General features: G+C 34.3%; 1 protein-coding gene across 1 annotated transcript; it reads left to right on the top strand.

Annotated features, from left to right (window-relative positions):
- The first annotated feature begins 2,924 nt into the window (after positions 1 to 2,924).
- On the top strand, positions 2,925 to 11,117 carry LOC145568374 (protease Do-like 9). Its single transcript, XM_081627802.1, has 10 exons — positions 2,925 to 3,067; positions 3,428 to 3,895; positions 4,322 to 4,521; positions 4,603 to 4,783; positions 4,922 to 5,113; positions 6,612 to 6,844; positions 8,797 to 8,892; positions 10,238 to 10,288; positions 10,480 to 10,584; positions 10,714 to 11,117. The coding sequence occupies exons 2-10, from the start codon at positions 3,556 to 3,558 to the stop codon at positions 10,810 to 10,812; spliced, it is 1,497 nt and encodes a 498-aa protein (XP_081483928.1). The 5' UTR covers positions 2,925 to 3,067; positions 3,428 to 3,555; the 3' UTR covers positions 10,813 to 11,117.
- Positions 11,118 to 12,271: the final 1,154 nt, after the last annotated feature.

Here is a 12,271-nt window from a genome sequence, read left to right as displayed (position 1 = left end):
AGTTGTGGCAACTATGATATGATGATGTAGTGGTGGTTGTGGGCTCTGCAGCTAATAAGGTGGTGGTGTTGGTGATACAGGGCATAAGGGTTCTTTGTGTATCACATTTTGAAGATTTTTTGCAGCAAATATTAACTCACTATTTTAATCGTATTGTACGTTTCTAAACACATTTAAACGGTTTTCTACTGAATGAGGTACTCTCTTTGGTTATTGAAATTCATCTTGCTTTCTATTTTGAGTCGTTTGAATAGTTGGACTTACTTTTACCTTTTTTTTTTTAAAAAAAAAAAAAAACCCATTTACTATCTTACCGTTATATTATTTAGACCTTTTTACCCTCTATCTCTTATTATATACTGTATGTATTTTTCTTACAAATTCATCCACATTTTTAGCCTATCTTATTTAATTACCTTACTTTTTCTATGTATTATTAGAAACAAAAAGTCTACGGCGAGTTTATCTTTTAAAAGTGGTACGACTAATTGTGGCACTACCTCCATTTCTTATTATTTGCAAAAAGAGCATTATTTATGACGAAGGTAGTATATATATTTGAAGAAAAAGGTAATATATATTTTAAAGAAAAATTTATCAAATAACACCTTTTATAACCCTTTTGTTGTGAAAAAACACCTTATAATTTTTTTTTGTTAAAACACACCTAATACCAGATTTTTTTTTTTGCGAGAACACACCTTACCCCGATTTCAGGCCATTGACTTTGGTTTAACGGCATTGACCCCCTCACGTGAGTGTCACGTGCTTAGAATACCCCGTTTCTCTCTCCTCACAGCCACCACAATCACATCCTAGCCGCCACTAGAACCACCTCTTAGCCGCGGACACCACCACCCATCAACCTAGCGACCATCACCGCCCACGGCCCACCCAAATCACTCTAAACCTACCCAAAAAATCCCCCTCCCTTTCTTCATCCATAACAACCAGGCCATCCTCAGCTCCTCCAACGTCAACGCAACGATCCACGACAAAGAGTGACCACCTTAACCATCAGGAACAAGATTAAAGTCAGTAATTTGTGGTGGATTTGATGTGGGTTTTTGTTGGGGATTTTTGCTCCATTGTTAGATCTAAGGAAAAGTTGCAAAAAATTGAAGATCTTAAGGAGGGAGTGAAAATGGAGGAGAGAGAAAGATAGATGTGATTTTTTGGGTGGATTTTTTGTTATTTGGGTGGGCGGTGATGGTGGCTAGGTTGATTGGTGGTGGTGTCCACGGTTGAGAGGTGGTTCTAGTGGCGGCTAGGCGGTGGTGTCAGTGGCTAGAGTTGTCTAGGCTTGTGGTTGTGGTGGCTTGAGGAGAGAGAAAGGGGGCATTTTGAGAATGTGACGAGTCAATGCCGATAAACCAAAGTCAATGGTCTGAAAACGGGGGAAGGTGTGTGTCACCAAAAAAAAAAAAAAAAAAAAAAAAAAAAAAATCTGATTTTAGGTTTGTTTTAACAAAAAAAATTTATAAAGTGTTTTTTCACAACAAAATGGTTATAAAAGGTGGGAAATTTTCCTATTTTAAAAGAGTAATACAGAGTATTACGTATTTTAAAATAAAAGGAAACATCAATATCTATCTATACTATATACTAAAGTTATTCTTATAGTACGTATGTCGCATCCACAATAAAAAATTTCCCGCCAAAAACTTTTTAATTTTCCTTAAAAAATTAACATAACAAAAAAGTTATTGAATAAAAACTTACCAATTTATAAAAATACTAGATGAAGCCCGTGCGATGCACGGTTTGTTTGATTTTTTTATTTTATTTTTATTTTTTTTATTTATGAGCTAAAATTTGTTATATATTTAGATAAAATTCCTAATAATAAAAGATAATGTTTAATATTTAATTAATTTAAACTTAAAAATCTCATTCGCCAATTTTGCTTACGTGGCATTTGAATTATTTAATTCTAAAATAAATTAATAATCTCTTATTTAATTGGCTACTACTAAGATTTATAATCCTACGTGGCGCGCTGAGAAAATTAGATCCTACGTGGCTCTCTAAAATCTCGGGAAAAAACTCCCATGTGCGATGCACGGTTTGTTTGATTTTATTTTATTTTATTTTATTTTATTTTTTTTTTGTATTTATGAGTTAAAATTTGTTATATATTTAGATAAAATTCCTAATATTAAAAGATAATATTTTATTAATTAAAACTTAAAAATCTCATTTGCCAATTTTGCTTACGTGGCGTTTGAATTATTTAATTTTATATCAAATTAATAATCTCTTATTTAATTGACTACTACTAAGATTTATAATCCTACATGGCACGCTGAGAAAATTAGATCCTACGTGGCTTTCTAAAAACTCGGGAAAAAACTCCCCTTTATATATATATATATATATATATATATATATTAGATTTTAAATTATATGAAAGCTCTAAGGATAAACATTAAATAAATTCAAAAAAAAAAATAATAATAAAAAAATTTATATAAGTAATTTCATTTGAACAAACTTTATTTTAATTGAATTTTTATATTACAAATCTTATAATTATGAATCCGCAAAAATCTAGTGACATTAAGGGCCTGTTCACATTTACTTAATTTCAGTTCAGTTCAGTTCCAATCAGTTCAGTTCAGTTCAGTTCAGTTCCAATCAGTTCAGTTCAGTTCAGTTCAGTTCAGCTCTTAATTTCTCTCTCACATAAAATATTCATTTCAGCTCTTAATTTCTCTCTCACATAAAATATTCATTTCAGCTCAATTCAGTTCAGTTCAGTTCAGTTCCAATCAGTTCAGTTGAGTTCAGTTCCAATCAGTTCAGTTCAGCTCAATTCAGTAAATATGAACAGACCCTAATATTTGATGCACTACGAATAATCTAACCAACTAACCTAACTAACTAAGCTTGTTTTTTTTTATGCAAACTAACTAAGCTAGTGGGCTTACTAAACATAAGACTTTGACACAATTGGGAATGGTGGTGTACTGTTCATGAAGTCTGCTTGAATTAGAGGTGACGCCATTGTTGTTCAACCTCAGCAAAAATGAAGCTATTTGGCTCTTGTCTCATGTCTAAAAACCTGGTATTTCTTCCTAATTATTAACATAATTTTGCTTTGATTGTTGTTTCTATGTAGTTATACTGCAATTTAATTACAAAATGGGTTTACTTTTCTCCACTTTCTGCGTTGTTTCTTTATGTGAAACCCTAATTTGTCTGATTGTGGGAAATTGAGAGGTTCTTTCTCATATCGTTTAAAAATTAATACTTTACTAGATTGAAGTCAAGATGAAGTAAAAGGGAAGTGGGGTTGTTGGTTGAAACCGAGTAATTGATATGAAATTGATCATAAAATTTGGAATTATATGATATCTTCATACTTTTTATTAATATGTTAAGACTAAGACTTCCAATTTCACTGACCCACTTTAACAAATTTCAGTATTTAACTACTCAGCAATGGGTTGCAATCATTAGAAACCAAAGCAATTGTTTCGAAATCCTAGACCCCTTTCGCTCCTTTATTGGAACTGTGATCGACCCTGGTGACATTGATTTCTGTATTGTCTGATGCCGAGCCTATCCGAAGACAATCTGGACATGACCCCGTCATCGATGGAGATGAATGGGAATGGTGGCCAGAAGCTGGCGGCGGCTTCAGAGCGTGTTGTGCCATTGATGGATGCAGTGGTGAAGGTGTTTTGTGTTCATTCAAAGCCGAATTACTCTCTCCCGTGGCAGAGGAAGAGGCAGTGCAGCTCCTCAAGTAGTGGATTTATCATTGCAGGGAGGAGGGTTTTGACAAATGCTCATTCAGTGGCGCACTACACTCAAGTTAAGCTTAAGAAGCGGGGTTCTGATACCAAGTACTTGGCTACTGTACTAGCTGTTGGGACTGAATGTGATATTGGTATGATATTTTTTGTCCTTGATCGAATGATATTTGGATCTGCTTTGACAATATTCTGAAGTTATGAGCTTTATTGGCTTATTTTTAAGTTAATTGATAGCTTTGTTAGGAGCATTATTCCAAATCTTTTGGTAATTGTTTTGTATGCAATGGTCAAAGGAGCAATGACTAGTTGACTATATAATAGTTTAGATGTATCCTTACGTATACGGGCTTTGACAGATCGGATGTATGCATTGGTAGCTCTGACCTGCTAAAGATTGTGAATAAATTAAAAATTATTGACTTGTTGCTATTGAGCTGTATTGACTGTTGTTGACTGCTATGAGTTCAATTCCTTCATATGCTTTCAAAATGCGATTCTGTATAATGGGTTTGAGTTTCAGAAATTTCTAAATAAAATATCATATGCATGTGGTTTTGCAGCTTTGCTTACGGTCAAAGATGATGAATTTTGGGAAGGTGTATCACCAGTGGAGTTTGGTGAATTACCTGCTCTTCAAGATGCTGTGACTGTTGTGGGTTACCCAATAGGAGGGGATACTATATCAGTGACCAGTGGAGTTGTCTCACGCAGGGAGATCCTTTCTTACGTTCATGGGTGGTCTGAGCTACTAGGCTTGCAGGTATGTATACAGGATCTTGTTTTCATATTTTTTGGCCTTGATCTCATTTTATGAAATTCTATTTCAATGATATTGGTGCAGGTGGATGCTGCCATTAACTCTGGAAATTCTGGTGGTCCAGCCTTCAATGACAAAGGCAATTGTGTAGGAATTGCATTTCAGTCAATGAAACAGGAAGATGCTGAAAATATTGGTTATGTTATCCCTACACCTGTCATCAATCACTTTATTCAAGATTATGAAAGGAATGGAGCATATACTGGTAGGGTTCAACTGACAAATTTGGCCTATTTTTTAAATTTCTTATTTTATTTTCTTGCGCTGATCTTTTTAAACACACCTGATAACTGTTGAAGTAACTTCATGTCTTATCTAATACATGGACATGTTTTCTTTTCAGGGTTCCCAATTCTTGGCTTTGAGTGGCAAAAGATGGAGAATCCTGACTTACGTATAGCAATGGGAATGAAATCTGATCAAAAGGGTATACTTGTTACACGAGTTGAAGCTACTGCTCCTGAATCTGAGGTTTTGAAGTCATCAGATGTTATCCTTAGTTTTGATGGGGTCGATATTGGAAATGATGGAACAGGTAATTGATATTCAATGTCATTATGCTCTCCCCTTGACCCTTTTTAGGTTCATGTCAATGTTAAGCTCTTTGTACTGTTGCATACATAATCTGTATGTGCTTGGTTGGTCACCTTGTTCAATGTCCTTGCTTCAAGTATTTGTCTAGATATTGCTTTTGTCCATTTTCTGAAACACACCTATTTTAGTATTTTAGCCTTTTTTGAAGTTGCCTAAGTTCCATAATCTAACATAGCCACCTAGGTAATTAGGTGATATGAAGAGTTGAATTGTCAATGTATTGTTGATGCGTATTCATTCTTACGGCATCTATCCAGTCCTTGTTTTTCTGTACTAACCTGGATTCATCTATGTTGCATGCTGGTTCCATACTTCTATACTCGTACCTCAATGTAATATCGCTTTGATGAATGTTGCACCTATTTTATACGATAACATCATATTGGTTTCTTCAATTTCCTTCCTATTGAGGTTCTATTCATCGTTTTTAGAATATATTTCCTCAAAAGGTATTGACATTGGACATGCCTGCAGTCTGCTTATTCTTTTGTTTAGATCAAAGGAGATTTGCAGCCTGCTTATTCTTTTGTTTAGATCAAAGGAGATTTCAACTATACAAACTGTAATACAACAAAATGTAATGCATTAGTTGTTGTTTAGGTCAGTTTTAAAGGAGATACAATATGTGGACACCATTGCTACTGTGTTAAGTATCTTTCTTAGATATGTTATTCAGCTGCAATTGTTCCCCTCCCTTGAGTAATATGGGAAAATAGAAAGTAAACAAGCAGAATCCAGTGACCTTGTATAGTACCGTGTCGCGTTTCCCTTGTGCTTGGATATTTTTTTATCTTGGAAATATTTGTGGTGCATCACCCCCCCTCTGATCAGCTCCTGTCAGATGGCGACATACTGTTCAAAGTGTTTTTACTGTTTTGTGGTCTTTAAGTTTCACTCATGTGGATACCCTTAAGTAAGAGACTTTCTATATACTTTGGAACACAATAAGCTACAGTGGCAACTAAATGTAGCATGTTGGGGATAACACATAACCAAACGTACTGTATTTTTTATTTTTTGTTTCTATGAGAGTTGAAGTTTGCACAGCTAGTTGCCCCTATAAAACCTAGGTCTTAAGTATTTTATATCTTATATCTTTGATGTTTGATCAGTGTGGAATTTGCAAATTTGTGTGTACAAATTCAAAGTCAGAAACAAATATATCCTTGCCTAAATATTTTTGGTCCTAACTTTGAGTCTTTGACTACAATGCCTACTTTAATCTGCTGCTGACATTTTGATACAGTTAATCTTAACTTGGTGTAATCTGCAAAATTATTTTGCTTTTAAGAACAAATTCTAAATGTTGCATTGAAAACATTGACAAAATAGTTTGAATCGACTTTTATGTTGTTAACATCTTAGTTTAAAATTTTCCTCTAAAGTGAGTGGTTTGTGCAACATTGCATCCAGAATTAACTTTATTTATCTTTCTGTAGTTCCTTTCAGGCGTGGTGAACGTATAGGTTTTAGTTACCTTTTTTCCCAGAAGTATACTGGAGATAATGCTAAAATTAAGGTACTTCGTGATTCGGTGATGCATGAATTCAGCATCAGACTTGATACTTACAAGAAGCTCATTCCAGCTTGTACTGAGGATGGACCGCCATCATATTACATACTCGCAGGATTTGTTTTTACAGTTGTCTCAGTCCCATATCTCCAGTCAGAGGTCTCATTTTGTTCTCTCTCTCCTCTATGTGTATGGGTGCCCGTGACTGCGTGCATACATAAACACCCCCTGTGTCTATATGTGTGTGTGTGTACTCTGCTGCAACTTTTTTTCTTGATGGACTATGTTACTTGGACTTTGGTACTCATGTTGGACACGGTTGCGTGGTCGATCTTGGCTATTTAAAAATGAATGTCCATACTATTGTCGTGGTTGCCTGGTCGGACTGTCAAGGATCCAACATGGGTACTTAAGATGAGAAAATTTTCAAGATTAATCCAAGTATTACTTGGGGAGAGGAGATTAATTTGGGGGAAAAACTAGGATCCTTAGAGAGATGGGGATTGAGAAGTACGATTTCATTTGGTATTATCTCTCCCCAATTGTGAAAGATAGGGGTTTCATAATACTTATATTCTTTCATCTTGCTGCTTTGGGACTCTTAGTTTTGTCAGGTAGTATATGTAATAGGTTAACATGTAAATATGGTCACATAGCGACTAGCTAATGGTTGATACAATAGATAAATGCTTAACAAAAATGGATATGGTGATTATGCAGTGCTTGTTTATAGGCTGACATGAAAATGTGATGTGAATGATATTAGGGTAGAGTGGTGTTAAAGGGAGTAGAATTATAATAAATAGTGCTAATTAGAGAGATAATCATGTTGAATATTGTGATGAGTGATTGACAAGGCTGTAAGTGGTGATTAGTCACCTTGGTTAGCATTAATTCAGTCATATCTTAACTTGTTCTTCATCTCTCTTCTTCCTCCTGTAATGAACTAACTTATGGGAGGGGTATTATGGGCAGTTTAGTATGTTAGTAGTATCAAATGTAGTCTGGGCAATATGGGAATTCTAGAATTATTAGGTTAAGTAGTTGTAGCCTTAGTATAAATAGAAAGAAGGAAGAAGGTAGGCAAAAATTGGATGAAACTTGTTGAGAGTTGTGACCTCAAGTCACTCCTTGGAGAGTTGTGAGCTCAACTCACTATTGAGAGTAATAGCCTTAAGCTATTAACTTATCCTTTGTAAACCTTCCACCATTATCAATCAATAGTCAAGTTTTCCATCTTACTTATTTCTTCTTTATAAATTGATTTACCAAAGATCAGATTATTTAGTTAACCAAAGAGCCAATCTTCTCTCTATAATTTGCGGTTGTTATTGTGAGTTATATCAGTCCATTACACCTCCCTTAATCTTTCTTTTTTAGTCCTTAATATCTTTGTTTTGTTCACTAATCTGAGCAAAATCATTGTAAAAGGTTCATGTAGTCTCATTCAAATCATGTAACTTGTTGATGGTATAGTAGTTGTGGAACTTAATGTCTTATGCTCCATGGATTCTGTAGAGTCCTGTTTTTGACCAAAAAAAATAAGCTTACTTTTGATATCTGAACTATGTTGGCAATAAGTATCTTGTGTCCAGGCTCGATATTTTATTATTCTGTCTTAAGAATAGCTGCTGCTGCTGCGCTAATTAGGATGTTACTGTATCTGTATCTTTATGAAATTTCTTTTGTTTTAGGGTGTTCTGGAAGTCCTGAAGATAACCCCCTTTTGAATTTCATTCTTAAGTGATATTTAAGCAATTTCTAGCTTTAAGGTGCAGTCAATCTATCCTGGTCTGAAACTTTGTGGTTTCTTATAAGTTACTTCTGCTAATTGAGCTGAATTCGATGCCTGCGAAGTTTTTGATACAGTTCTTGCTGGAGATGTGCTCAAATTATATTGTTCAACTAGATAATTGTGTGACATTTAATAAACTTATTTGTTAGTTTGTTGATTAGCCAAGTTAAGCTACTGCATGTAAGTTTCTTTTTTTTATTTTTTATTTTTTATTTTATACTGCTTCCTCTTTACATCCCCGCTGTTTGTGGATACTGCATTTGATTTAAGCCATTTCTGTTCTCTGATCAATTTTTTGCTTATGATCTAATGACAGTATTCAAATGAATCTGATGTTCCTGTTGAGCTTGTGCACAAACTTCACTATTCAATGGCACAATCTGAAGATGAAGAACTTCTTGTTATATCTCAGGTATCTATCATCCTGGACACCAACCTAAAGAGTTATTTAAAATTAAACACATGACTGCATGAGTATGTATATATTGTTTATGATACGCACAATATGACTTGAAATGCTTAAATTATGACTTGCATAGATGCAATAGGTGGTGTTTAGAAGTTTCAAGCTGTCACTACTCACTAGTTAATTTTAATTTGATTTGCACGATATTAGGTAATAGAATAGCCTAGGGGAAGGAATATCATTGGTGTTGCAAATCTGTGGACTATCATTTTTCAGATTTCATCTTCTCCTTCATCCCAAAATTGGTGGAACATTTGGTTTTGGTACATTTATGCTGGTTAGTAAAATAGTAGAGATAAAAATATAGGTTAGTAAATGCGGGGTCCAATTTTAGAGGGAAAAATAAAAACTTGATCTAAGATGGTTCATTGTTATTAATTTGGGACACCCCAACAAGGAAAATATAGCAACTAATTTGGACTAAAGGAGTATGACAGTATACCAACTAGAAATAGAGTATTGAGGATGATGAGAATGTGAGGAAATTGGATGATTGCTTTTCTTTGAGATGCAATTAAACATTAGATTGGGCAAACAATTTGCAAACCTTCTAGTGGCTGGACACTCCCAACAACAAGCTAAAGCCAAAAAGTTCACTAAAACAACTTTCTAATTCTTTTCACCCTCACTATTCTCCTCTATATATAGATATAACTGCTTCCTTTCGTCCCTATCTACTCTAATTACTTCTCATTTCTCAACTTAATCCCCAAGCTACTAATCTGTTGCAATAACAATAATGCTCTTTTCCCTAGGCTAGTTTATATCAAATGTGCTGACTGAGGCAGCCAGGGTTGTTGAGATATGCTCACAACCAGCCCCTGCATATGCTGTCCAACAATTGATGCCATCTAAAGTCCCAGGTTATTTTGTTTGACCCATGTCAGCTTCTAAGTAGCATTGGTTTTATAACAATAGACGAGAGGTGTGCCAATTTCCAAACATGTAATGATAATGTAATGAGTTGTTTTCTATTCAATTGAATTTCTTTATATATTATTAATTAGTTTATCACATGCAAGTATGCAACATACTGTTTATGGTCCATTTGCTTGTAAGTTGAGATCATAGAATTTGCAAGTGAGAAGTTAGAGAGATGCAGAATTGAGGAAGCAGTGATTTACAATAATTTCCATCTTATCATTTCACATCAATAGGCCTGTTGATTTTCTCTCTCTCTCTCTCTCTTTTTTTTTTAATTATTGCATACATGAAGTACATAAGTTGCAACATTTGTCTCATGACAAACTGCCTCTAGTTGCGGATTGCTAATTTTTCTCCTTATTTATAGGTTCTTGTGGCTGACATTAACATCGGATATGAAGATCTTGCTAATGTTCAGGTATGTATTAATTTTCCACTGTAACATGGTACTAAAAAGTATCTTGTGTTTCTCGGGTGGTGAGTACATAATGTTCATTTTGAAGTTCCTCCTTTACCCACTTCATCAGCTGTGAGCCTGTGCCAGTCTCATTCCGCTCAGAAAGGTGGGTTATGTATGCAACCTTATTCATTTTGCTGCTTTTCTGTCAGGTCCTTGCTGTCAACGGTAAACCTGTGAAGAACTTAAAAAGCTTGGCGAGTATGGTAGACTCCTGCAATGATGAGTTTTTGAAGTTCGATCTGGAGTTCAATAAGGTCTCTTTTTCGCTCCTCTTTTAAGCTCTCTTCAGAATCACATAATTTAGTATAGATATTGGCATGAACACATGGGAGGCTTTTCAGCTGTATGCAGTTTATAATTGATTATTGTGTTTCTTATGGCAGGTAGTCATTCTTCGGACAGAGACTGCTAAAGCTGCTACTGTTGATATTCTGGCGACACACTGCATACCTTCTGCAATGTCTGATGATCTTAAAACCTAAGCTGAAGTTTGAAGCTCGTCTTTTTTACCTGTTCATACCCCATCCTTGTCCAGTAGGCCCACGATCCCCCCTTACACCCTCGTACATGCCTATCAGTCTATCACACAACATATGTATCATCGACATCAGTTCACCACAAATGCTAGGTCCATTGTTACTACTAATTTATGTGTAGCCAAATTAACATTTAATTGGTATTTGATGAAGTTTTGTATAGAAGTTGTAATTTACCAGGATCAATCATTTTTTTAGGAAAAAAAAATATTCTTATCTCTTAAATCACTCCAAATTTACAATATGTACAAATACTCTTACATTTCTTATTTTCTAGTTTGGGATTAAGGCTTTGATTGATTGATTGATTGATAGTTTGTATAATTGTATGCGTTCTATCTCGAATTATGGTAAGATTCCTTCTTTCCCATAGAAAGGTTGTAAGATCAGGTATGTATGCATTTTTTTGAAGTATGTATGTAAGCTGGTAGCTCTTAAATCTTAATTGTTGTATAAGGTTTTTTTTTTTTTTTTTTTTTTTTTTTTTTTTTTTTTTTTTTTTTGTGGGTGTGTTTAGAGAGCCACAAAGGGTCGGGGTGAGAATCGATTCCAGGATCTCCTGGAACCGGGGGAGAAGCTCTAACCACTTTAGCTATTCCTCACTCTCATTGTTGTAAACTTTGTGGTTGTTAAATTTTAATTGTCAAAATATTCAATTGGGGTCTTTCATCTTTTGAAGTTCATTTTAATCTTTTGAGTATTTAATTTCATGTTACATGTAAATTATTGACTAAAGTACACAAATATTCATTGAAAGTTGTGTAAAACTCAAATGCAAAAGATTAACAAGAGTGAAGGCAATATGAATTTATTAATGCTAAACTATTCTTATTTAGACTTCTAGACTTGGAAAAAGTGAAAATGAGGTTGGGGTATATTTGATTCAATGGAATATCGGATACCTAAAAGTTTTTTCTTAGGTAAAATTCAATTAAAAAAAAATAATTAAAAGTTTAAAAATCAATTATTTGGGCTTTTTTATAGGGATATAAAAAAGTTTTAAATGAGTGTCGTAGATTTTACTTTCATTGACAGTTGAACAAATTAGAATATTCAAAATTTATAAATGTTAATCCAAAAAAATCTAGAACCTAAGCGCCGGCGACACATGCATGGTTGTGCAAAGTTTGATTTAGTTATCCCGTTAGGAATTTAATTTGGGTAACTTTACTTTTAGGTTGCACTTTTGGCCCTTGCTTACTTGCTTTAGCATCAAACAAAATGGTGTAGCATAAGTAAAACAAGCAATATGAGTTATCAATTATTGGGTAAAATGAAAGATGTTAAATGTGATATTGGAAATTACAAATATGGAAAATTTTCAATTTGGGAGGGCTTAACAAAATCTGATAGCTCACATGTAATGTAATACTCGTATTCGATTTGTTTGATTAACCCGATGTTC

The sequence above is a fragment of the Chenopodium album genome, chromosome 11 (genome assembly GCF_948465745.1).
Source record: "Chenopodium album chromosome 11, dcCheAlbu1.1, whole genome shotgun sequence".
Taxonomy (NCBI): domain Eukaryota; kingdom Viridiplantae; phylum Streptophyta; class Magnoliopsida; order Caryophyllales; family Amaranthaceae; genus Chenopodium; species Chenopodium album.
Note: the sequence above shows the minus strand (reverse complement) of the source record. Positions and strands in the feature narration are given on the sequence as shown.

Excerpts from the sequence above, each read along its gene's own strand:
- LOC145568374 (XM_081627802.1), top strand. The coding sequence starts at position 3,556 with ATGCCGAGCCTATCCGAAGACAATCTGGACATGACCCCGTCATCGATG. Across the intron at positions 8,893-10,237 it reads AACTTCTTGTTATATCTCAG|GTTCTTGTGGCTGACATTAA; the intron begins GTATCTATCATC and ends CCTTATTTATAG. Across the intron at positions 10,289-10,479 it reads AAGATCTTGCTAATGTTCAG|GTCCTTGCTGTCAACGGTAA; the intron begins GTATGTATTAAT and ends CTTTTCTGTCAG.